The sequence below is a fragment of the Buteo buteo genome, chromosome 5 (assembly GCF_964188355.1).
Source record: "Buteo buteo chromosome 5, bButBut1.hap1.1, whole genome shotgun sequence".
Classification (NCBI taxonomy): domain Eukaryota; kingdom Metazoa; phylum Chordata; class Aves; order Accipitriformes; family Accipitridae; genus Buteo; species Buteo buteo.
In genome coordinates, this window is record NC_134175.1 from 43,216,304 (window position 1) to 43,239,099 (window position 22,796).

The 22,796-nt window shown below is 37.1% G+C and overlaps 1 protein-coding gene across 6 annotated transcripts in view; it reads right to left on the reverse strand.

Annotated features, from left to right (window-relative positions):
- ZNF148 (zinc finger protein 148) overlaps window positions 1-22,796 on the reverse strand; it is a 43,299-nt gene that overhangs the window by 11,821 nt on the left and 8,682 nt on the right. Inside the window, exons 2-6 of one of the 6 annotated variants that reach the window (XM_075028823.1) lie at window positions 12,472-12,647; window positions 9,302-9,647; window positions 7,967-8,092; window positions 4,780-4,903; window positions 4,032-4,115 (exon numbers count right to left, since the gene is read on the reverse strand). In XM_075028823.1, coding sequence (XP_074884924.1) covers window positions 4,032-4,115; window positions 4,780-4,903; window positions 7,967-8,092; window positions 9,302-9,631 — 664 coding nt within the window. In that variant the 5' untranslated portion in view covers window positions 9,632-9,647; window positions 12,472-12,647. Of the gene's footprint in view, window positions 1-4,031; window positions 4,116-4,779; window positions 4,904-7,305; window positions 7,404-7,966; window positions 8,093-9,301; window positions 9,648-12,471; window positions 12,648-21,609; window positions 21,738-22,796 lie in introns of those variants that run through there. The other 5 variants (XM_075028822.1, XM_075028821.1, XM_075028826.1 and 2 more) reach the window with 5 other exon arrangements.

The window sequence follows — 22,796 nt, forward strand, 5'->3', positions numbered from 1 at the left end:
TCTGAATCAAATTCCAGTCCTTGCCTTCACTTTTAAAGAAGATGAGGCAAAACGTTTAGGTCTCATTGCTCTTGTTTAATACACAGGAGCTCTTCCATTCCCAAGGACAGCTACTTAATCCTTGTTACTTACTGTTTTCTTTCCCTTTGCTCCACTATTCTACTTTGTGTTTCTTTTAAATTGCCCCTTCAAACGACTCTCCTTACATTGTCTGGAAGTTTGCTTTCACACTTAAGACTTTTTTTAGAGAAAGGAGCAGCTGTTTGGGATGAAAACTATCCTGAGCCTTACAGAAGCCAAACCAAGTCAGAGAAGCAAGACAGCTCAGTCTAGCTTTGAACAGCCCTCTAAGGAGCTATCCTGCTATCCCAGGAAATGCAGAACAGTTCATTAATACACTTACCTTCAGCCTTATACCCATTTCTGTAAATGAATGGTCACAGAGTTCCTTAACATTTGTCTACTCAAGCTGGCTGTTTGTTGGCAGAAGACTCTCCCAGCTACCTATTCCCATTTCAAGGCTTAATTAGGGCAAAACGGGGGTTTTGAGGTTTTTCAGTGTAGAGATTACCACCACCAGCTACTCTAGAGACTTTGAGAGTACATACGAAGGCACTGCTGGCCATGCCTCAACAGGAAGAAATCTTTGGGGATGCTGCCCTTGAATTAATTAATTACTCAGCACAACACAGAAAGTAATATTTTTCAGTTGAATTCCAGAACACTCTGAAAGTAAGATTAAGAAACACTTTGTGAAACTGATACCATACTTAATTTTTGCTGTAATCTTCATAAGGAAGATAATGTTAGAAAAAGATTAAAAATTAATATGAAGGTATGTTTCCTATAATAATTTCTTCCTAGCAGAAGCCTGAAACTTCAGATGCCTTCTGCATTTCGTTGTACTTTTCAAACAGGATCTATCGGAAATGGAGGAGATCGTTACTAACAACCTTTTGCTAATGTAAGGAGAAACCAGGACATATTTTTCTGAAACACTTTGGTGAGTGGGAAAGAATCAGATGTAGGGGAAAAAAAAAGTAAAAATTTAAAAATACAGTACAATAATTATATGCATTATTTACGAAAACAGCCTATGTTTTGTGTCTACATTGGAAATCTATTAAAACTGAGCAACAGAACTCCTTATAAAGTGTAGTACAAATACTATGTGTATGAAGGCTGTAACAATTACAAACCCCCAGGCATTTTAAAATCTAAACAGACAAAATACAAATTATAAAATGCCAAAGAAGGCAATAAAAAAGCAGCATGACTGAAGAAGGCGCTTGAATTGTTAGCCCCAATGTCGCTTTATTTTTTTAAAAATGTAATCTCATTTTTTGTGTTTAAAATGGAAAGTAGGGTGGGTTACAGAATTAGGGCACATGAATACATGAGTGGGTAAAGTGTATAGAAACAACTCTGAGCAAAAAGAAAGCAGACATACATCTTCATGAGCCTAGTAAACTAAAATATGAAAATATTTGTGTACCAATGACTCTTCCCTCTCTTACAACTGAAATTGTGATTTTCTGTATCATCAGTAACAAGTTTAGCAGCAGGGTTCTAGCACTTCTGCCCTGCTCTACATACAATTATTTCTAGTAAGTGAATTTTGTATTAATGCAATGTCTGCTTTTAGATGCAACTATTTAATTATTTACACAGAATAAGGCTGTTCATTGATTGCTTCCTAACTCCCTCATAACATTTCATTTGAAGGAGTGGTTCAGAGTACCGAATGCAAATCACACTGGAACTAGCTGAAGCACCTGTAAACTCAGGGCTTGTAACAGGCATAAAATGGGGCTTCTAAGTGTTACCACTATCTTTGATTGGCTTAAAATAAACTGGAAAATTTGATAAACATCTTTAAAAAAGTAAGAAACATCCTGTTGTTCACCAGTGTTTTGAACACTGTACAAAAGCTGGTGCTAAAAGCGGTCATTCAGACAGATAAAAATGCAAAATAAGAAGAAAAAAATACAGTATTGAATTTATAAGGAATATTTCTTAAAAGAGTATGAATAATACAACGAGAGCTTTCCTTTACTTCCATCAAAGTGAAACACAGACCCACTGCTCACCTTCTGGTGAGAGAAGCAAGCTGAAAATTCAGCTTTTCTGGATGGGTTCAATTATGCAGTCCTGAACAACAGAGTAACACTACACAAACAGCTAAGGCCCAGTACTGAATATTGTCATACAGAAGTGAAAGCACAGACAGGTATGTAGAATGCCAATTAGCTAGACTATAACTGGGCCAAGCCAAAAATTAAGCACTAGTCAAATACTTGCTAACTGAACGGCCTTCAAAAAAGCTTTTTCCACTCCTGGAAGCTGGGTCTTACATGTGTTCTCCTAACCAGCTACTAGTTGTCACCTAGGAAAACACCTATAATTCAACAATTTAAACACAAGCACCATCTTCGATTTTCTGAGAAACAACCAAACTATACCTCAGGATGCTGAGGAAAGGATGAAAACATAGTTATCTAAAAAAGCCCGATAACAATATGGTTAATTAGTTAAATGGCACCTTTTTCTCTGCTAAACAAAGACTAGTATATGTAAGAGCTGCAAAAAGGCAGGCAAAAAACCTGCAACCCCACCACAACCACCCCCTCCCTCCAAAGCTTACAATCAACACACAACTCTCATTAGAGCTAGAAGTTGAATTTTAAAAAATAATTAAATCCATTTGTAAAATATTTGCAGTCAAGTGTTAATTAACTATATTGCCCAGACTCTCATTTTCAAAGCCACATACAGGGAATAATCCTCATTAAAAAAAAAACAAAAACCAAAAACAAAACCACCAAAAAACTTCTGAAAAATGTAAAGACTGCACTTAAATTTTTGCCTTGGGGGGTGGGGGGCGTGGGCAGATAGATGGAAGAGAGTGAATGAGCATTCTTTTCAAGAATAGTATCTACACAAAGTGGAGGCAGCATGGTTCACCAATTCAGAGCCAGAGGAAAGACTAGGAGCAGAACAAAGACACTGGACAGAAGAATGGAGGACTCTTCTGTGGCTGACTGGCTGAAGGAAACCTACTTAGTCTGGACTCATGGCAACCTACGATACAAAAATCCCGTAAACAACAGGGCATTTGTGCATGTAACTCCCTGTACACTGCTCTGAAAATTCATTTTGCAGAGTTTTTTCTCCCTCTCAACTCTTACACATGCACACACTGCACTGCGTGTTAGTAGCTTTCATATCCATTTAAATGCTACGGCCAAGAAACACTGTGCACATTCACCAGCTCTGCTTTTCTGAAAAAGAGGCTGAGAAATTGGCATCTAGTCCAAAGGGACCATATTACAAAATATTTAAAGAGGGATTGAAAGGCCATGCACCAAAATGCCAAAAACCCAATGAAGCCAAACCTGTTAAAGAATGTGGTTTTGTGCAGTGCAAGAAGATAAAAAAATAAACATGTATAAACTTTAATGCTCTTTGGCTTAAAACTTCGGGCCTTATTTGACATATATTGCATATTTTTAAACTAAGGCTCTTATTTTTAGAACAGTTCTGAATTAAACCTTTAAAAAAAAGAAGTGAAAAGTAAAGCTGATACTAATACCTTTGGGGTTAGGCATTTTGGCCATTTTAGTCCTGGCACTTTTCCATCAAATTCCAAAATAAATAAATAAATACATCTACCAAAATGTAATTTGGAAGTCCCCATTGTCTGAATTAACTTGATACAACAAAAGATAGAACTTCTTAACAAACCTTGACTTTTATGAATGCACAAACTTCAGGATTTGCTACTCTGGGGTTATTTATAGAAGACTACTTTCAGATTTGCTTACTAGAGTTTATACTCACTTTACAGCCAAAGAAAAGTGGAGCAAGTTGAAAGCACAAAACTAATTTATTTTTAAAAGTTTTATAACATCTGTTAAGTTAAAACAAACTACAACAGAATTTTAGGCTGCATACGTATTACCAGAAACCTTGCCTGAGTGGGGAAACAGTTTTTAAGCACGCCAGAAAGATACTCAAGGCACTATACTCACCAGTATGAATCTTCTCATGCCTCTGTAGCAGGTACTTCTGTATGAAACGCATGTCGCACTGACTGCACTGAAATGGTTTTTCACCTTAAACAATATAATTCCACATCCATAAGTTAATAACTACACACTGTTGTTTCTGATAACTACTTTTGAGGAATATTAAAATGTCTATTAAAAAAACCAGCATCTGAGCGAATTCCAAAAATACTCTAATACCAAAAAACATTAGCCTTACTAAGTATATGAACTGCAGAATTCTTTCCATGATCCTAAGAGTCACATTAAGACTAGCACGGAAGAGTGATCTGAAATGGCTGTAATTTCCTCATGAACAAGATCAATCACGATGCTGGCATAAGACTGCATTCAGGATACTGGCAAGCTATTATAATGGTAAGTACCTTTTTCACTTCTCCGAACCAGAGAGATACCTCATCAGGCAAATAAGCAGCCGGAGCACATTTTACAAAGGGGTCAATTTTGGCACTTAGGCTACAAGTCAAACCATTACTTTCTGATAAAGAAAGAAAAGAAACCTTGTAAACAGTTAGGTCTTCAGTTTATTAAACATATGTTGATTTTTTTTTTCTGGTATTCTTTTGACACTTTGGTGCATGGAATCTCTAAGCTTAGATGCCAAGTTAGCTACACTCTTAAAACTGAAATTCGCATAGAGCTGAAAACATTTTTAACATAAGTAAACAACTCTTTATATAGTAGAAAAGATAAATTTGAAGTCAAGCAGTACCTGTATGAATGAAGACATGTCTCTGTAAATGGTAGTTGGTTCTAAAGGCAGCATTGCAATGCTCACAAACATGAGATTTGTGGGTTTTCAGACCAAGTGATCCATCCTCATTTATTGTAAGGATCTATTTTAAAAAGAGTAAAATTTGTTCTCACACTACCCTCTAAAGATGTCTTATTAACTACAAAAAAAAAAAACATTAATTTTTTTGATGCAGAAAACTTAAATATTCCAGGTATAACAATGCTAATTTCTACAAAGCTATGTGTTAGGCTTTTAGTATACATTTCCAATTGCAGTCCAATCCAACTTGTGTCTTGCTGTGTATTAAGAGATATTTCAACAGGACGGAGACAAAAGCAGCTCATGGAAAATCAGCTTAGCGCTCCCCTATTTACTGAGTCACTTTATATGCTACCATTTACTTTGTCCGTCTGTTGGAAATGATGCAAAGTAACCAAACCACCTCTGGGCACTGAACCATGGATAATCGTATTTTAAAGCAAAAGTGAAAAGTTATATTCTTTTTTCAAATCACAAATGTAAATGTTTGCTAAAAGGCATTAAAACTTATCCAGGATAGTCATACAAATTATCTATATCTACATAATACCAATAGTCTCAGAGGCAAAATTGTATTTTAAAAACCAAAACCCCAAAGCCAAACAACCAAGAAAATAGTATTATTCTTCTCCCCTTTCAGGTTTTTCACTCAATAAAGTATTGCTCATTCAATATACATATTAGAGCATCTCCTTGATGAATTCAACTTGCCACACTCAATTGCTTTGCTGTCAAACAAAGCCGCTATTTTATAAAAAGTTGAAAAAACTTAAATGAAAAAAATTGCACCATATCTAGCTTATTTAATAAAGCTTATCACAGGTTTTCTCTAATCTGTCAAAAAGAGAAAAAAACCCCAAACCCCAAACTCTCTACTATCTCTGGCAAGAGAATAAGAAAACCAGTAAACAAATTACATTTCCAAAAGTCTTACTTAACTGGAAACAGAACTATAAAGAAGAGCTTAAGTAACCTTAAATAAAACAGTTTAGTCCCTTGTTATTAACCAAAAATAAAAGTCTGCTGGGGAAACACATCTGCAATTTGATTAGCTACGATGTTTTAGGTTTTATGATAATGACAGTGATGAGAAAGAGAGAGTCAATAACTGACATAGTATCTCTGCAATAGTAGCAAATACTGTAGGATCTACTTAAACAATTTTTAATTCTGCTGCATCAAAACTCAGCAAGAGTGAAAGTCTCAAGCTAACAAATTCTTGTGCATTCACTCTGAAGGACAAGCACATTCATACGTTTGTAAGTTTGGTATGTTACAGCTCCGGTAAGTCACAGATAGAGACAATTACAAAAACTCTGTTCTGTAACAACATACAGCTAATGAAACACTGACTCGTTATTTAAAATAACTTTAAATACAGGTTATGAAATGCTTTTCATATATTATATTGAAATTTTAAAATAATTGTGCAGAAAATACACTTAATTTCATGGTTATCCTAAATCTGGGCTCTTCTACTGCATCCATTCATTGTACCACCTCTTAAATGAAGAAAGTTAACTTTGTCAGTGCAGTTTTCCTAACAAAAGCAACAAAAAAGCTTGTGCATGTGTGTATGTGTGTGTGCGCGTGCATGCGTTTGTGTACACATGTGCACGTGTGTTTGTGTGCATGGAAGAGGGAAAAGTAGACAGGATTCATAAAAGCTAATGACTTTTTATTGATATGATGGTTACATTAATATCAAATAAAATTTAAAATGTTTCAGTATGTTAATTGACTTCCATTTGTAAAAGTCCCAGCTGCTGTTTGGATGGAAAAATCAACCTCTACTCTGGGAATACTAACTTAAACTGCAGTAGGCTCTCACCTATGTCAGTCCTTCAGCTTCTTTCTGCCTTTCTACTCTGACAACTTTGAAAAAAAGGGGGAAGAGAGACAGAAAAAGAACCTGTTTAACAATTCTCCTGATCATTTTTCAATCTTTTGTCATCTCAAAAGACTAACACTGACAGATTGGGAGATAAAAAGGAAGCATGCAAGTACATGTCTGTAGAAAGAGGGACACATGCCTCTCCTACCTTGCCATGTTTCCATGGAAGTGATCTGTGGATGTACTCAACCTAGATCTCCTTTTTCTATCAAAGGGAAAAGTATCTTGATGCACAGGATTTGGAACTTGCTTCCACACCCACTCTGAAACAACTTCTCAACTTTCCAAGAATACTACAGGTGCAACCTAATTTGACAGTGCTGAGGGAGGACTGAGTGGTCCCACTCCCAGGCCAACAAAAAAGGAGGTTTTGGAGTTTTTCTTGGTGTTAGGGTGAGTTTTCTTTCAATGTATACACAGTCTGGGTTGATTTCAGAGTAGGCTTATTTTAATGCTGCTGTGTGACAATATATAACTGATTTTTGCCTATCAGAGCAGCCTGTATATGTTCTATTTTAAGTCTGAAGATTAATACTGATTTGGGGAATTACAAGATATAGCACAGCTACCTCATGAGGTGAAATGATTCTGGTTTTATCTGAAGTGCATCTCAATAGAAGAAAATTGTTTTCAGACATACAGGGATACATACTCTTCATGAATGGATCTACAAAACAAATTTTGAAGTAACAAACCAGCAGCTATGGTAAGAATCTTTTGATATAAATAAATACATATATGAAGATGATTATGACCACAGGAATATTCCCTACCAGTAAATTATTTTATATATATTAGTAAACTTTTTAGAATTTTCAAAACTACCATTTTAGATTTCTTTTTAAAAACTGTTCACTACTATGCATGAAGCATATAAAATTATCAGGCTCACAGAAAAGCACAACTATTATTAGATAGATACAGAGTAATGATTTATAAATTGTCTACAAAGCTACTGACTCATAATTTAAAAAAAAATATTTGGAAAGAGAACTGCCTGGAGAGACAGATGTTAAAATATGTCAAGGGTTCATGTTGCTAAAAAGAGTTCAAAGAAAAACACTGTTATATCAGGTTTTGTTTTGGGTCTCTGGTGAACTTCAGAACTGCATCTTTACTGAGCAAACAAACAATTTCCAGCCTAACTACTTCAAATGCTAATGAAATTAGTCATAGTCAACCAAATCTTCAGGTTCTTTTAATCTTGGTTTTGCCAAATCAATGTCTTACTTTTGCTGGTGAACGCTGTTTTCTTTTCTTCTTTTTCTGCAAATCTACTGGCTCTCGTATTTGTTTTTTGTCTCGTTTCTGTTGTTCAGATGCATCAGTAAAGGTAATTTCTTGCTTTACACTGATCTGTTAAGATACCAAGTGCCAGTTTCAGGTAAGGTTCTCACTACAGAAAAGCAATTTTTCAATTTTAGAAGATGACAAACTGCTGAAACAGAAAACCTTTTTCTAAGGGAATTATCTTGTGGCTTCATTCTTTCAGAAATTTAAGTGAAAGGAGTAGTAAGTATCTTAAATAAAAAGGGCATAGTTAATTTCTACAGTGACATTTTGATGTATCCTTTCATTCACCTCCCAAGGTCTTTTTTCTTTCTGACCTGTGGTGATTTTGAGATCAGTTATATTAAAATCACTTCCATCTGTAAAACCATTCAGTTTTTCATACCTATTTTACTTTAGTCCGTGTTGTTGTCAATGCAAGATTTAACGGAATAGTTTATTATATATTTAAGACAGAAGTATTTTTTAAGAAAAGAAGAACACTACTAATGAGGTTTTTTTCAAAAAAATATTTCTTGATCTAATGTAAACTTTAATAAAGAGCATGATACTCTTACATTTTTTCTAACACCTGAACCACCTGATCTACAGCTAACAGAGTAGTGTTTTAACAAGGCTACCTTTCTGAAGGTTATTCTTCATGTATAAGGCTATCTACTTTTAAAGTCCTGGTAAATATCCTGTATGTTTGAAGGGTAACAGTGATGATGTGCTGCATTACAGACAGACGCTCTGTTTTCAAAAGGAAGTCATCTATATTCTCTCTGGGAAAGCTGAGGTACACCTTCTATTAGATATCAAGGAGGGGCATATTTATGGTCATGTATGAAGTGTCACAGTCCAACCTGCAGTGTGAATGCAATTGCTAAGCGTCCACATACTTTGAAAACATACAAGATGCTTCCTATAGCAGAAACTAAATAGTACTATGAACAGCATAAACAGTATGCACCTTTGAGTAACACTATTTATTCTGGTTTGTAGTTACCCTTGAACATTAAATATATTTAAAGGAGCACATTTTAATGCATTAATTCTATGGTAACAGCCTGCTTATAAAATATTTATAAAACAGACACTTAAAGATTATACTTAATTGGCAAAATTTATCCACAGCCAGAGGCAAATGACATTTTCATAAATAGCATCCATTCATAAATATTTTGATAATCAAAATCCAAACAAGCAATTAATAGATTCTTGCCAGAGTAGGATTAGACTACCAGATTAAGCTTCCTAGTAATTTCTCCAATATTTCACAAAGAAATTGCTTACAGGGACATTAACAGCATACTGCAGCCCTTGAGGAAGTCTATCTTGCGTATCCATATCATCATCATTTTTTACCGTCTCCTCATGGACCATGAGTTCATCATGTGAAATCATCTCTTGCTGTCGAAGTTCACTTTCCTGTAACACTTCATCTGTTGCAAGTATTTCTTGGTGCGCCATAGTCCGATCTTGAAGCACTGCCTCTTGCCGTTCTCCCGATACTCCAGACTGGTCAGATACTGCACCCATCCCTACCATAGCCCTGGATGACTGCATTTGGTCTATGCCACCACATTTAAGAAATAATCCTCCCAGCTTGTCTTCAATGTTCATTCTTAAGTGCAATAACCTACAAAGAAAGTTTTAATAGTAAACATCTACAATTGGTGCTCTTGCTTAAAATTTTTTACTTAAAAACATTTTATAAGAACTCAGTCAGTACTCAGCATACACACATGCACTCCTAAATCTGATACCTGAATAGAAGTGAAAAGTTGGATATCTTGGTTCAACATGAAAAGATTCTCCTTCCACACACATGCATGTGTAGACAATTGAACACTTCCAAATAAAAAGTTTAAAATCACAGTGCCTTCTGATTACTAGCAAAATTCTGGTAGTTAAATGATAGCTAATTCTTCTTTCTCATTCCTTAGAAAACTGGGGTTTTTTTCCTGTGTGCCCTTTTTACTCTGTTCCCTTTTTCCATTTCGACTGTCTTTTACAAATGCCTCTTTCATATTGGTCCTGTTCTCCTTACTTCCTTGTCCTTTAAGTGCCCTTTCATTGCTGCTACCCCAGGGCATACTGTAGCTGCTGGAACATCTTAATATCCACAAGTGAGAGAAAAACGGGCTGCATCAAAAGAAGCATGGCCAGCAGGTCGAGGGAGATGATTCTGCCCCTCTACTCCACTCTGGTGAGACCCCACCTGGAGTACTGCATTCAGCTCTGGAGCCTCCAGCACAGGAAAGACAGGGACCTGTTGGAGCGAGTCCGGAGGAGGGCCACAAAAATGATCAGAGGGCTGGAACACATCTCCTATGAGGACAGGCTGATAGAGTTGGGGTTGTTCAGCCTTGCGAAGAGAAGGCTCCAGGGAGACCTTATTGAAGCCTTTCAACACTTACAGGGGGCTTATAAGAAAGATGGGGACAGACTTTTTAGTAGGGCCTGTTTCAGTAAGACAAGGGGTAATGGTTTTAAAGAAAAAGAGGGTAGATTCAGACTAGATACAAGGAAGAAATTTTTTTATGAGGATGGTGAAACATTGGAACAGGTTGCCCAGGGAGGTGGTAGATGACCCATCGCTGGAAACACTCAAGGTCAGGTTGGACAGGGCTCTGAGCAACCTGATCTAGTTGAAGATGTCCCTGGTCATTGCAGAGGGGGTTGGACTAGATGACGTTTAAAGGTCCTTCCAACCCAATCCATTCTATAATTCCATGAAAATGCAAGTTTCTGGCTAAAGGTATATGTCAAATAAAGACTAGAGAGGTCAAAACTGTTTATAAAAAAGGCATTCACTTTCACACCTACTAAGCAGGAGCATTAGTCAGGAAATAGAAATTCCAGTCATGAATAGCAATACCATTACATTGACTTATGGTACACAGATAGATATAAAATCATAATACTGCAACAAGTGTCATGACATTATTGTTTTTTAACATAGGGCAGCAGGATTTTGTGACGCTGGAAGTGGCAGCATCTTCTTATTCTACTCATTATTATTATATATGCAAGACAGTCCTAAGACTCTTCTTCTCCTTGGCATACTGATGTCCAGTCACTGCAGTCAGCCTCCTTCACCCTGTTCCCCAGGCCCAGAACTCCTACCCGTTCCACAGTGCTCTGGTCTATTCCTTCAGACGGACACACAGACATCCCTCCTCCATCCCTCTATATTCCCACAGCTGGAGGCCAAAGGCTATACAAAGGCTACAGCAGACACAGGGATGGAAGCAGAGGCACAGTGGAGTTGGACAACACACAGCAGGCCTAGCCAAAGCACAAGATGGGTATCTTGGGGAGTATTATGATAGCATCAGCACTTTTGATTTTGATGCATTCAGAATTAGGATATAGATGTGATGCTGGTATATTGCTAGTCATCAGCTTCAAATTCTCCCTAAGAGTGCACCATGGTGAAAGGCTCCACCTCCATTCAAGTTTTAAGTCAGAGGCTATGGTTCTTTCCCTGCAGCTCTCGATGACAACTCATGACCAAAGAAATCAAGTGTCTCTGCCTAGAACTGGCAGGGCCATCTCCCTGCAGAACTGCACCACTATAACCCCCTGCCAGTCTAACAGCCTGCCAACGTGCAGAAAGACTAGACCAAACAAATGTACATTAAAGGTTTAAATTTCAATTTTCAGTTTGATCCATTTGATCACTTTCCAAAACATCTTCTTCACCAAGAAAATCTTTTGAAAATTCTTAAACATTTGTGAAGATTTGTTTATACCAAACTACAGTGTGTTTACAAAATAAATAGTGGTCTTTCTTCAGGTGAGATCCTAGAGTGCTTGGTAGGAATGCAAGCCACCAGCAGAAACAGCTGAAAAAGATCTCAAAGTTCTCTTACATGATACTTTGTTTCAAATACTACTGTTAGTTCTTAACCTTCTGAAAGTAAAATTCACTCAATGTCTTAAAGAAAAAAACCAAAAAAACAAAGAGACAAACCAGCCCACCACATACCCTAACAAATAAAACAAAGCCCATTAACAACTTCTGGTAGCAACTCATGTCATATAACTTAAATGTGAAAGAACATTTGTCCCTATTCTCTATCATGAGAGGTTCTAAATTTCTGAATATATCACAGAAAGGCTGACAGACAGGATGGGCTGACTTCTCTGAGTTTCAAATATTTAAGAGGCAGGCCAAAGAAAGAAGCTTTTCAGCGAATTAGATTTTTTTTTTAGTAAGCCTTCCTCTGCTGGAAGTCAGGAGGACAGAGTCACCAAGCCAAATCTGTTTATATATGATAATGTCATCAAAATTTTTAATATTCTTCCTTCTTACGTAAAAAGCACAATCTAGGGACCAAAAAAGCCTGTGACAGGAGCAGAACATGGGGAAAATTTCTGTTCAGAACATTTATGCTTGCAATTTTTCCTTTTTTTCTTCTTCTGCAATTCTAACATAAAGAAGTTTGAAATCTTACTCTTGGTTTTCACAGCACCTCTCTTCAAATACGGACAACAATTCTTTAATGCCTTGAGTGAGCTCAGGTAGTGCTAGGTGACAAGTCTACTTCCAAGTCAATCCACTTTATAGTAAGAGAATGAGATTTCACATGGCTTCAAGGGAAAATCCACATCCGGTATGCCGCACAGCCACCTGCAGACATTATATAATTCATGAAGTATTTTTTGGAGGTAACTGGGAAACCATACTGATAGTTTCTCAGCAATAACACAAACAAACAAATAAAAAAACCTGGCACAGCACTAAGGCTGTATTTTTTCCACCAGTGCAGATCTCCCAGAGAGATCTTGCAACAACATCCTAGAAGAAGAAAATGAGGATGAATTCATCATCTTATCAGTATGGAATATCCTGTGCCAAGAAAGAAATGTGAGAAGGAACTGAAGTTCTTAAGAATCTGTCTCCCATGGAGCCATTATTTGACAATAATGAGTGCAAAAGATCTAAGGTTGAGACTGGTCTCTTAGGTAGGGCATTTTAAATATGTAGCTTGATAGACTCCAAGGAAAACAAGCAGATCTATTTATTCATTTCAGCCTTTAACCAAAGTTAATCCATACTCAGGGTACATCTCACACAGATTGTCATTCCCTATGCTTTTGTTCCACACTACAGAAATATGACAGCATAAGCTCACGGCAGATTCTTTAGAGGAATGACGTGGACGGGTACTAGAATACAAGAACTCAAGATGCTGAAACACATTCAAGGGAGAACAAACAGTATCAAGCGTGAGAACACGGTGGCCCTAATCTGTCTGCTCAAGCCACTGATGAAAACAGCACAGAAAGTTGTTCCACATGGAGGATCCTGCCGTATCACTCTGAAATTAGGTAAGAATTGCGGAAATCCTGGATTTAAAGCTATTTCCTGGCAGGAAGGTAGGCAGGCAAATGCAGATAGACTGAGTGTTTAACAGTGCAGAAGAGCCTGCTACTCTCACCAACAGAGGCAGGAAGACTCATGACATGCAGAATCTTAGGACAGCTGGCGAGATACAGCAGCTGCCCAGAAGACAGGCTAGCAGCATACTGCTTATTTATTGGTCTTGTTAGCTCTCTCAATTGCCGAGGATATGGAAACTTTCTTTCTCACCCTGACTAGTAGGCTTAGCAGAGTCATGCAACCGAAAGTAGTCAAGTTGTTTTCCAGTCATGATCTTGAGTCATATCAGAAGCTGGTACAGTGAGTGTACTGCTTATTAAATCAGGCTTTCAAACATCTGGCTTTTCATAGAAAAATAATGAGAACACAGTGTTAGGCTACATAATCTAAGTGATGAAACACAATGTAAGTTATACAACATGCAGGTACTGTTTTAAAATGAAGAACCACAATCAAAAATAAGCTATTAATCCAAACAAGAAGTATCCCAATTGCAGTCACTTCAGTAAAACACGTGTAATTTGTCAACTGACACCTTTTGGCTCACATAAAAAGGAATCCTATCATTTACATTGAAGATGAGGAAAAGTGTTCTTGGAAGAAAGACAGTGTGATAAAGAAAACGTAAGTTAAAAGCATTCGAACAAGCTCACTTTACCAAGCCTGCAAAGATTAAATAAATATTTCAAGTGCAAGATGCATCTATGAAATAAAGATCAACTTATTTTGAGATTATCTTGAGGGAAGCTACAATAATACAAACCACATACTAACTCACACAAGCCCGTTTCTTGGCATAGGGCATTGTTATCCTTATTGCAGAGATGTTTTCCATGGAATTTCAGAACTTCTGTTAAGCTTCACCAAATAATCATATGATTTTGCTTTGAGTATATAGTTTCTCTATACACTGACAGAAAAAGAGCTGTCAACAAAACCTTTCAAGTATCCATTTTGCTTCGTAGAGGTTCTCCAAGCCTTTACTCTAGGCAAAGCATTTCACAAGAGACATACATCTACAGGCAGAGCTTCCTGGCTATGCGCACGTTTTGGGGGAGGAGAGAGGGGAAGGGGAGGGACTGCAAAGAAAAGGTCCCATAGGATTAATCCAGCACCTTCTCTTTTCACACAGTGCTCCACAGCTGCTTGCAGAACATCCACAGCCAGTGAACCATGTTGCTTCATTTCAAAAATTGCTGCTATGCCAAACCCTACGGCAGTACTTCAGAACTATTCATTTCAGTAACCCTGACATCAGTTTTTCCAAAGATTACTGGTGCAGTAAGTTGGAGAGCTAAGTAGTAAAGACAATATTCCTAATTAAAGAAACAGCCATTTAAACAAAAACATACTAAATGAAAATTGTGATGACCTTTCCAATTCAGAATAAAAAATTAAAATACAATCAGAAGAAAACATTAATGGATTTTAAAAGTCTGCTGGGATGGTGGCTGCTATGAAGTAAAGCCAAACAGAGATCCTGAAGGAAAGTGGCAAAACTTGTTAGCCACCAGAGTACAACACATGGTCCAGCTCATTTTCTCCACTTAAACTGATGGTGGGTAAGGGTTTTTCGGTCTTCTCCCTTCTTTTCTTAAGCAAGTAGTAAAGCATTATTTAATTTAATGAGCAAGTACCCACAGATATTAATTGGGTTCACTTTAAAAATAAAATTCATACATGCGGTACTGGGTTGAGTTTCTGTAGTTAGGATTTCAAAGATTATTTATGAGAGATGAAAAAAGAAAATATGGTGAAGGACTAATAACAGACAGACAAAATATGAAAGTCATCTGCATTTGTATAACAGAACTAATTTAATGGTTTTGGTCTGTTTTTTAAAGTAAGATGGACTCTCTCGATTTGTAAACAATTTCCTGCAAAAGACTTTGTTGTTTTAATACTTCTTTTTTAAGCATTAAAAAGCAGGATTTGCTGATTTCTATATCCATATCCCAACTCCATTTCTTTCCTATATTAACTTCTCCCTGCTTTTCCAAGGCAAAATAGAATGGAGGAAGGTTGAGGGAGACAGGAAAATAAAGTTTGTTAAAATTGAATTATTTTTCTGGGTTAAACCTTAGCTCCTTCTGAAGGATTCTAACAAAGACCTGAGATAGAAATATTATTTCCATATATAGCCACAAACTACCTTTGACCATATTTTCCAAGATTCAACAACCCAAACACAGGAGTCAGGATGCACAACAGCAATTCTAACATGCTCTTAGCAACTTGATACCATTCTGATGAGAACATCTACCTCCCAGATTCCCCTCACAACAGCTGAGGCTGAGCTCAATTCTAGGTATTGAATGGTTTCAGGGTAACCTTACACTGGAAGTAGCCCGACGACATTATTTTAGTTCCACATTTTGGGAAGTGTGTTTTCATTTAAGGTAGGACAAGGCAAACTTCCTAATGAACAAATACCTGAAGGTACAGAGTATGTATCTGAGCACATTCCTACCACATCCTTGCTTCCACAACAGCGTTTGGAAGAATGAATGCATGCAGGGCCCAAACAACAAACTGTATAAAGGCTACTAGCACAAAATGTACATACAATAAACCTTGAAAAAGGCAATCTATGGAAACCTCTAAGCATATTTTTCTTCTTAGGGCTCATCTCCATGGTCTTACTACAATGATTTGTGCTAAACTATAAACTTAAATGAATATAGCATATATAAATCTACAAAACTCCTAAGTAGACATTCTTACTCTAGTACAGAATTGATTTCTTTTTTCCTTCCCTATTTAATGTAATTCACTTTGGAAAGGTTTATTCTAAATTTAAAAAAAGCCAATCACTATATAATCAGAGCAGTTTTACTAGCACGACTAGTAAAACCTTTCTAAGTTGACAAACTTCTACAAAATCAGCTACAACTGATAGCTACCGTGCCAGGAGAGGTTCACATTTTTCTATCAGAAAGTGAAGATTAAAATAAATCCTTCAGGAAATTCACAAAGGGAAACAAACAACGAAAAGGCCATTCCAGTGGGACATTTGGTGTGTTTTCTTATTTAGAAAAAGTCAACCCAACTCTCAGTGATAAAGCTGCAAGAAACAATCTGATACACGGGCTACCTGCCCAAAGGGGTAGTGCCTTGCACCTCTCCCCCAGTCAGACCTTCTTGTTGCCTTCACTGGGTTGAGCATAGCATTGTGCAACTAAGAAGGGAGTTGGACAAAAACTTACCCACCAGAAAAGCCATTAGGTTTCCTTTGGATCAGTAGGACCATGCAGGCAGGGTGATGGGAGATGGAGAAATGAATAAGGAGGGGCGAGGGAAAAGGACTGCTTCTTTCAGCAGCAGTCAGTGGTTAGGTTAGATTAAAGCATATTGTGAAACTGCTCCACAAATGCAATGTACACACACAAATGAACAAGTTACAGCTGCCAGGCAGACATACCTGACAGCTATTTAGATCAGGGGAAAAATGTGTATCTACATTCTCAAGTGCTTTCTTCCTAAAAGGAAGTATAAAAGTCACAACTAATTATGCAATTCCTAATGCTAATGAAGAAAGATAGCAACATAGCTTAACAGCATATTTAAAACTACTTATGTTTAAGCATTACCATGAATAAAACTGCCATCAACACAATCCTTTCCAAAAGAAAGAAAAAATTAGAACTTGACAGGTTCCTAATGTCCACTTAAAAACCCTATCAGACCACGAAACATGTTGAGTATTTTCACATCAGAAAATATATTTATTTGCATTATTAAAATATGGATACAGTCCAATATAAAAGAAAACACAGCTAGCTTTCACAATTCATTTTTAACATACTGCAGAAGCCTGAAAAGTAAAAAATAATACCCCACCTAATGGTTCTAAATAAAGAACATAAAATAAAATTATCTCTTCTCCCTACTCAGAAAAGTAAGACATAGCTAAAAGAAAGATTTTGAAATTAACACACAAGTGTAAGAATGAATTAAAATGTGTTGACTTGCAAAAACAGAGTAATCAAACATAAATCATTGTGAAAAGGTTCACAGATCATAAAATTAACACATTCTAAAATGTAACATACGATACAAACACTCTTAAGACTTGTTGCACAGTTATTTCTAAATGCTCCATGTTGCTGAACACATGCCAGTACAGGGCCTGATCCCACAAAGATTTACACTCATACTGAGCTGTGAATAGTCCTATTACAATCAACAGGATTACTCACAGAAAATCTACTTATCATGCATAAAATTATCCATGCATGAAAATCTTTGCCACCTTGCTTATACTAAAAATCAGTATTAGATCATCACCAGCACAACCATAATCTAATATCAAACATGTGTATCAGAAAGCTTTCAATACTATATTAACAAAGGTACAGTTACATGTCAAAATCCACGGGGATGTCACCAGTGTAGCAAATATACTTTAAATATTCCAAAAATCACAGGCAACGTTGCTTTTTCTTTGGGAAAAAAAGCCCACTGATTTCGTGGCACTAAATTATAAACTACTAGAAAACAGTTACTTTTGAGAACTTATATGGGAATTTCTACCACTGTATAGTTAACCTCAAAAGAACAATGCAGAATTTCTGCCCTTACACTATGAAAGCCAGGCACTCAAAAGTGCTCACTATGGAGACTTCCAATAAAATTTATATGCAGGAAAGCAAGCACTACACATAACTAAGGCTACCCAGCATCGTCTAAGTACTTTTAGTAGTTTATAACTTCACTCCAACAGGTTAAAATTTTGTGAAGTTCCATGTATTACATGCATACCTCAAGCTGAATCTTTGTAAAAATATTTCAGATAATGTATCAAATGTTTTTTCATGTGGTTCTGATAACAGTGCAGTTATATGACAAAGCTGAGCCAATCTAACAGCTAACTGTCATTGAAAGGGGCAATCCTGCTCCCTCCTCCTGTGAGAGTCCGCCCTATCTTTTGTGCCTACTCTGATGCTCATATAAAGACATACTGGTTTATACATTCCACCAGCCTGGCAATTTCCCCCCCCCCCCCCCAGTTATTAATTTTCTGCCAGGTTAACTCACTGACTGAATTTACCATAAAGACAGTATGTAAGAAGCAGCTCAAAACAGGGTGCAGGAGTGGGCCCTTCCCTGTTCAGCATTCAGAGCCTAACTGTCTCAGCCCATCTCATATAATTTCACCTTGAAAATAAATGGAAAAGAAAAATATGTTGCTTTTTAAAAACTGTGAATTTTTTTTTTTTTTACAAGCCCTTAAAGTCCTTGGGTCTCACCACTCCTCTACTATCTGCAAGTATCTGTGAAGCATCTCTTCTCATCACTAGCACTATGCTAGTGTTGTTTTACAGAAGATGACAACCTGCTGTTGCTATCAGTTACCCTACTGGCCCAAACAGCAAAGGTCTGTATACATGTATGTATAACAGAATTTCTGGTGTTTCTTTCCAGACTGCTTTTTTAAAATCCTTAAAACATTATACACTAAAACCCCTGGGAGACTACAAGAAGTTGTATGCAAACATACAGAAGTTTCAGGGATTACCACAACTAAGATACCTTGGTTCATCATAATTCACCTCTCTAGCCTATTGGCACTGTGGGGTTTTTTATTTTTTTTTAAATAAAAAGATCATATATGTATATGTGTGTGTTTGTGTGTATATGCGTATCTTTTTCTACACAGCATCATTTCCTTCAGCACACTGGATGGAACTGCTCCACAGGAACAGGTGAAACTAGTAAGATAGTTTATTATATCCTTGCTCCATTTGTTGCAAGGGCTGAAATGCACGTAAATGAGACCCAGAGAGCAGGAAAAGAAAGTCACAACCATTTAAGGAGTTGAATGCCATCGTGCAAAATAGGATCCTATCCTTGATCCTGCCAGAGATGTTACACAAGTCTACACAAGCCATTTCTACCAAACTTTTTTAAAAAACAGGTGATCAATAATTATACCTTCCTCATTTTCTGGGTGCTTACCCTGACACATTTGAGTCAGATTTACCCTAAATGCTGAGTACTCAAGGCTGCAATTAAATCAGTTACAGCAGTACTTTGAAAATACAAAGACGAATGCAATGCTGTATATTACTTGTTTTTAAAAAAGCTCTTAAAGAGCTCAGTGGACTTCCACACCAAACACCAATTTTCATCTTACTCCCAGGCATCAATTCTCCAGCCATAAAAAAAGAAATACTCATTTCCTTTCCCTGAGGCATAGTGAAGTACTTGTAATAATAAGCAACATTCAATATAGGACACAAGGGTGAACGAATCAGTTTATAGTGCTCTTGTTCCTGCGGCCAGCACAGGTCCTGAGGGAAGAACATGGCACATGTAAGATGGAAAGGTAAGCCCACATCAGTTACTTAGGTAACTACTGTGAGAAGATGGGCGAGAGGGGTCTGGCCTTTCCTGGGACCTAATCACTGACGAGAAAGTGCAACCAACCAGTAGGTTTCCAACTAACAGAGTAGTCACTTTGGTGGAGAATCACGAGAGGAATGGGGGCACACAGATGTAGGACTGTCATCAAGAAAAGGTAAGCACAACAGTGAGACTGAAGAGAGGAACACTGGTTACCACCATGATGTTGTAACAGAACTGTAAGAGATCTGGCTTCTTTTCTCAGCTCTGGCACTGCTGTTGGGCAAATCTGTTATCTTGGCAAATCATGCCCTGCCCTGTATTTCCACTTCCCTATCTCCAAAACAGGGGTAATGACCCACCTAGGATTTAGGTGTGAAAAGAGAGGTAGGAACTATCTATGAGGGCCTCACAAGCCTAGTGATAACCGTTCCAGAAATTTCACAAAGAAATATATTCATTCTGCCTTCAGAGCAGGATTAAGCAGAGCACAGTAAGAGAACATACGTTATGCAACGAGAAGAAAGTAAATTACAGAGCAGCTGCTTATTCAATGAGCAGCATGTATCCTGTACATTCAAAAAAAGGGGGATTCTGTGGGGGGAAATACTGTGTTCATGTATCACAGAAGACTATGATATAATATTAAGGTACAATACATTAGTAATATAGTGAGGGTGGTAAAATTAAGGTGGCATAGGTAAAGCTTAATGCTGCAATTTTAATGTTTGCATGCTTGACTTACACCTAAAACTGTTCTTTAAAAGCATGCTTTTCTTGCCTGTAATATCTTTACTTCGGCTTCATTGTTTTCTAAAAGGCTATCTACACGCATTGAAGAAAAATAGTAATTACAGAAAAATGCAAGATATTTACTTAATATATCCACGTAGACAAAATAACATTGGACAATAAGCTAACAAAAGTATAATCAAGAAGGTTTTGATCAAAAAAACCTTGAAGTTAGCAGCAAAAGTGGTCTCAGATTCAGGAAGACATCCCTCATTTACATACATGACAGCATAAAGAAAACTTTCAGGAAAATACCAGTACTAATATAAACCATAGTGAGAAGGACATGAATAACAATACAAAACAGATCTTACAGAGCACAGGCAACATTTCTTGATCTTAGATTGGATATTAGGAAAAATTTCTTTACTGAAAGGGTTGTTAGACATTGGAACAGGCTGCCCAGGGAAGTGGTTGAGTCACCATCCCTGGAGGTATTCAAAAAGCACATAGACAAGGCACTTCAGGACATGGTTTAGCAGTCAAGGTTGATGGTTGGACTCAATGATCTTGAAGGTCTTTTCCAACCTAAACAATTCTATGATTCTATGATCTTACTTCAGTATTTGAAAGCATTATTTCAACACAGACTCCTAGGTTGTGAGGGCAATGCAAGTGTGTTAGAATACAGGAACCATTCTCCTAAGTTGCAATTTCAAGTTTAGGGCATCGTCAAGCACTAAGGACACATTTTTCCCGAACGTCATTATGGTAAACTTATTCAGGGTAAGATTACATTCTGTGTAACATCTAGAAACAAATTCTGCAAAATATCGTTGGCTTTCTGTAGACTAACTTTTCACATGGTGGTACTGGCAAGGAAGATTTTCTCATTTAAACCTGCTGAGGAGGCAGAGTCATACCCCAGCATAACTTTATTTTTAATGGATATTTATTTCATTTCAGCTGTGTTTCAAACATACCCTTCATCTACACATGGAACAGTAACCTCAAAAATTCCAATTAGTCTGAAACACAATAGAATGAATACCTCTTTAGTAAAACATTCACTGCAGACAGACCAAGCAAATCCTATGCTTTCTATATTGTTTTTCAGACACCACAGTGTTACCTTCAGTGGCCATCTTTCAGAGCCACCAGTGGTCTGGGCCAGAAGATCTGAAAGAGCCCTTCCTAAAGTTCAAAGTCATAGATCTCTGTTGACTGTTCCACTCCTCAAATGCCATAGGTCTACCCTACCTAATGGAAAAAAAAAAAAAAAAAGGCCTTTCAGGGACCTATTCCACAAGACTAATACACCTAGCAACTAAAAATTATGAAACTAAACACGAAACGTAGAAAATTAACTACTTCAAGCACATAAAAAGCTACTTCACTTTTGCTAACATAAACACAAGGCAACACACACATAACACAGTCAATGAACAAAATGAGCTCATATAATAATCCCCTGAGGAAAGAAAAAGACTCACAGGTGACGGTAACTAATCATAATGGACAAGACATTTCCATAAGGTGTTTGGACCCTTCAGAGATGGTAGCTGTATAAGAATATAAAAACAGTGAAGTGACAGTGATTTAGGTATCGTTAGAAGCAGCATCTCAGACAGTATGTTCTGGTGGTAGCCCTTTCTTTCCTTTAATGCGTGATGAAAAACAAGGAGCAGAGAATCTTGCGATGCTCCATTATAGAAACCACTGACCAACAGTGAACAACAAAAAAAATATCTATCACTGTTCTTCAAGGTATTCAAGCAGTTATGAACTGTGCACCAAGGAGCAATTTTCATCAGTGGAATCAGGGATTGTTGTGGCCTAACTAGCACTCTGTTACAACAGCATCAGAACAGCATCAAGCACGTTCATCAAGAATAAGCAGAAGAGTTAGCACATAAACGGACACACATTAGTATTTAAAGACAGTATGAAATCAGCCAGAAGGGGAAGGAGTAGAAATAAACTTTAAATTCATGGAAGTGAGCAACTAGGTCACTTTCTCAAAAGCCCCTCTTGGAATACAAGCATGTTACAGACCATGTAAATTTGCCGAGACAACAAAGAAGTTTTTTAAAGGTACACTTCTGTATAGTTAGGATTTTTTTTCCACACTGTTGCAACAAATCCACCACCTCCCTACTGATAACCAACATTTGTGGTCAGATTAAATCAACTAAGAACTATTCCTATCCCATTTACGTAACATTCCAGAATTGTAAATCAGCCTTTTTTAACCTGGCTGATCTTCACTCCAAAGGAAAAAAAAAAGTCAAATCAGGTAACTACTAAATCCAGTGTGCT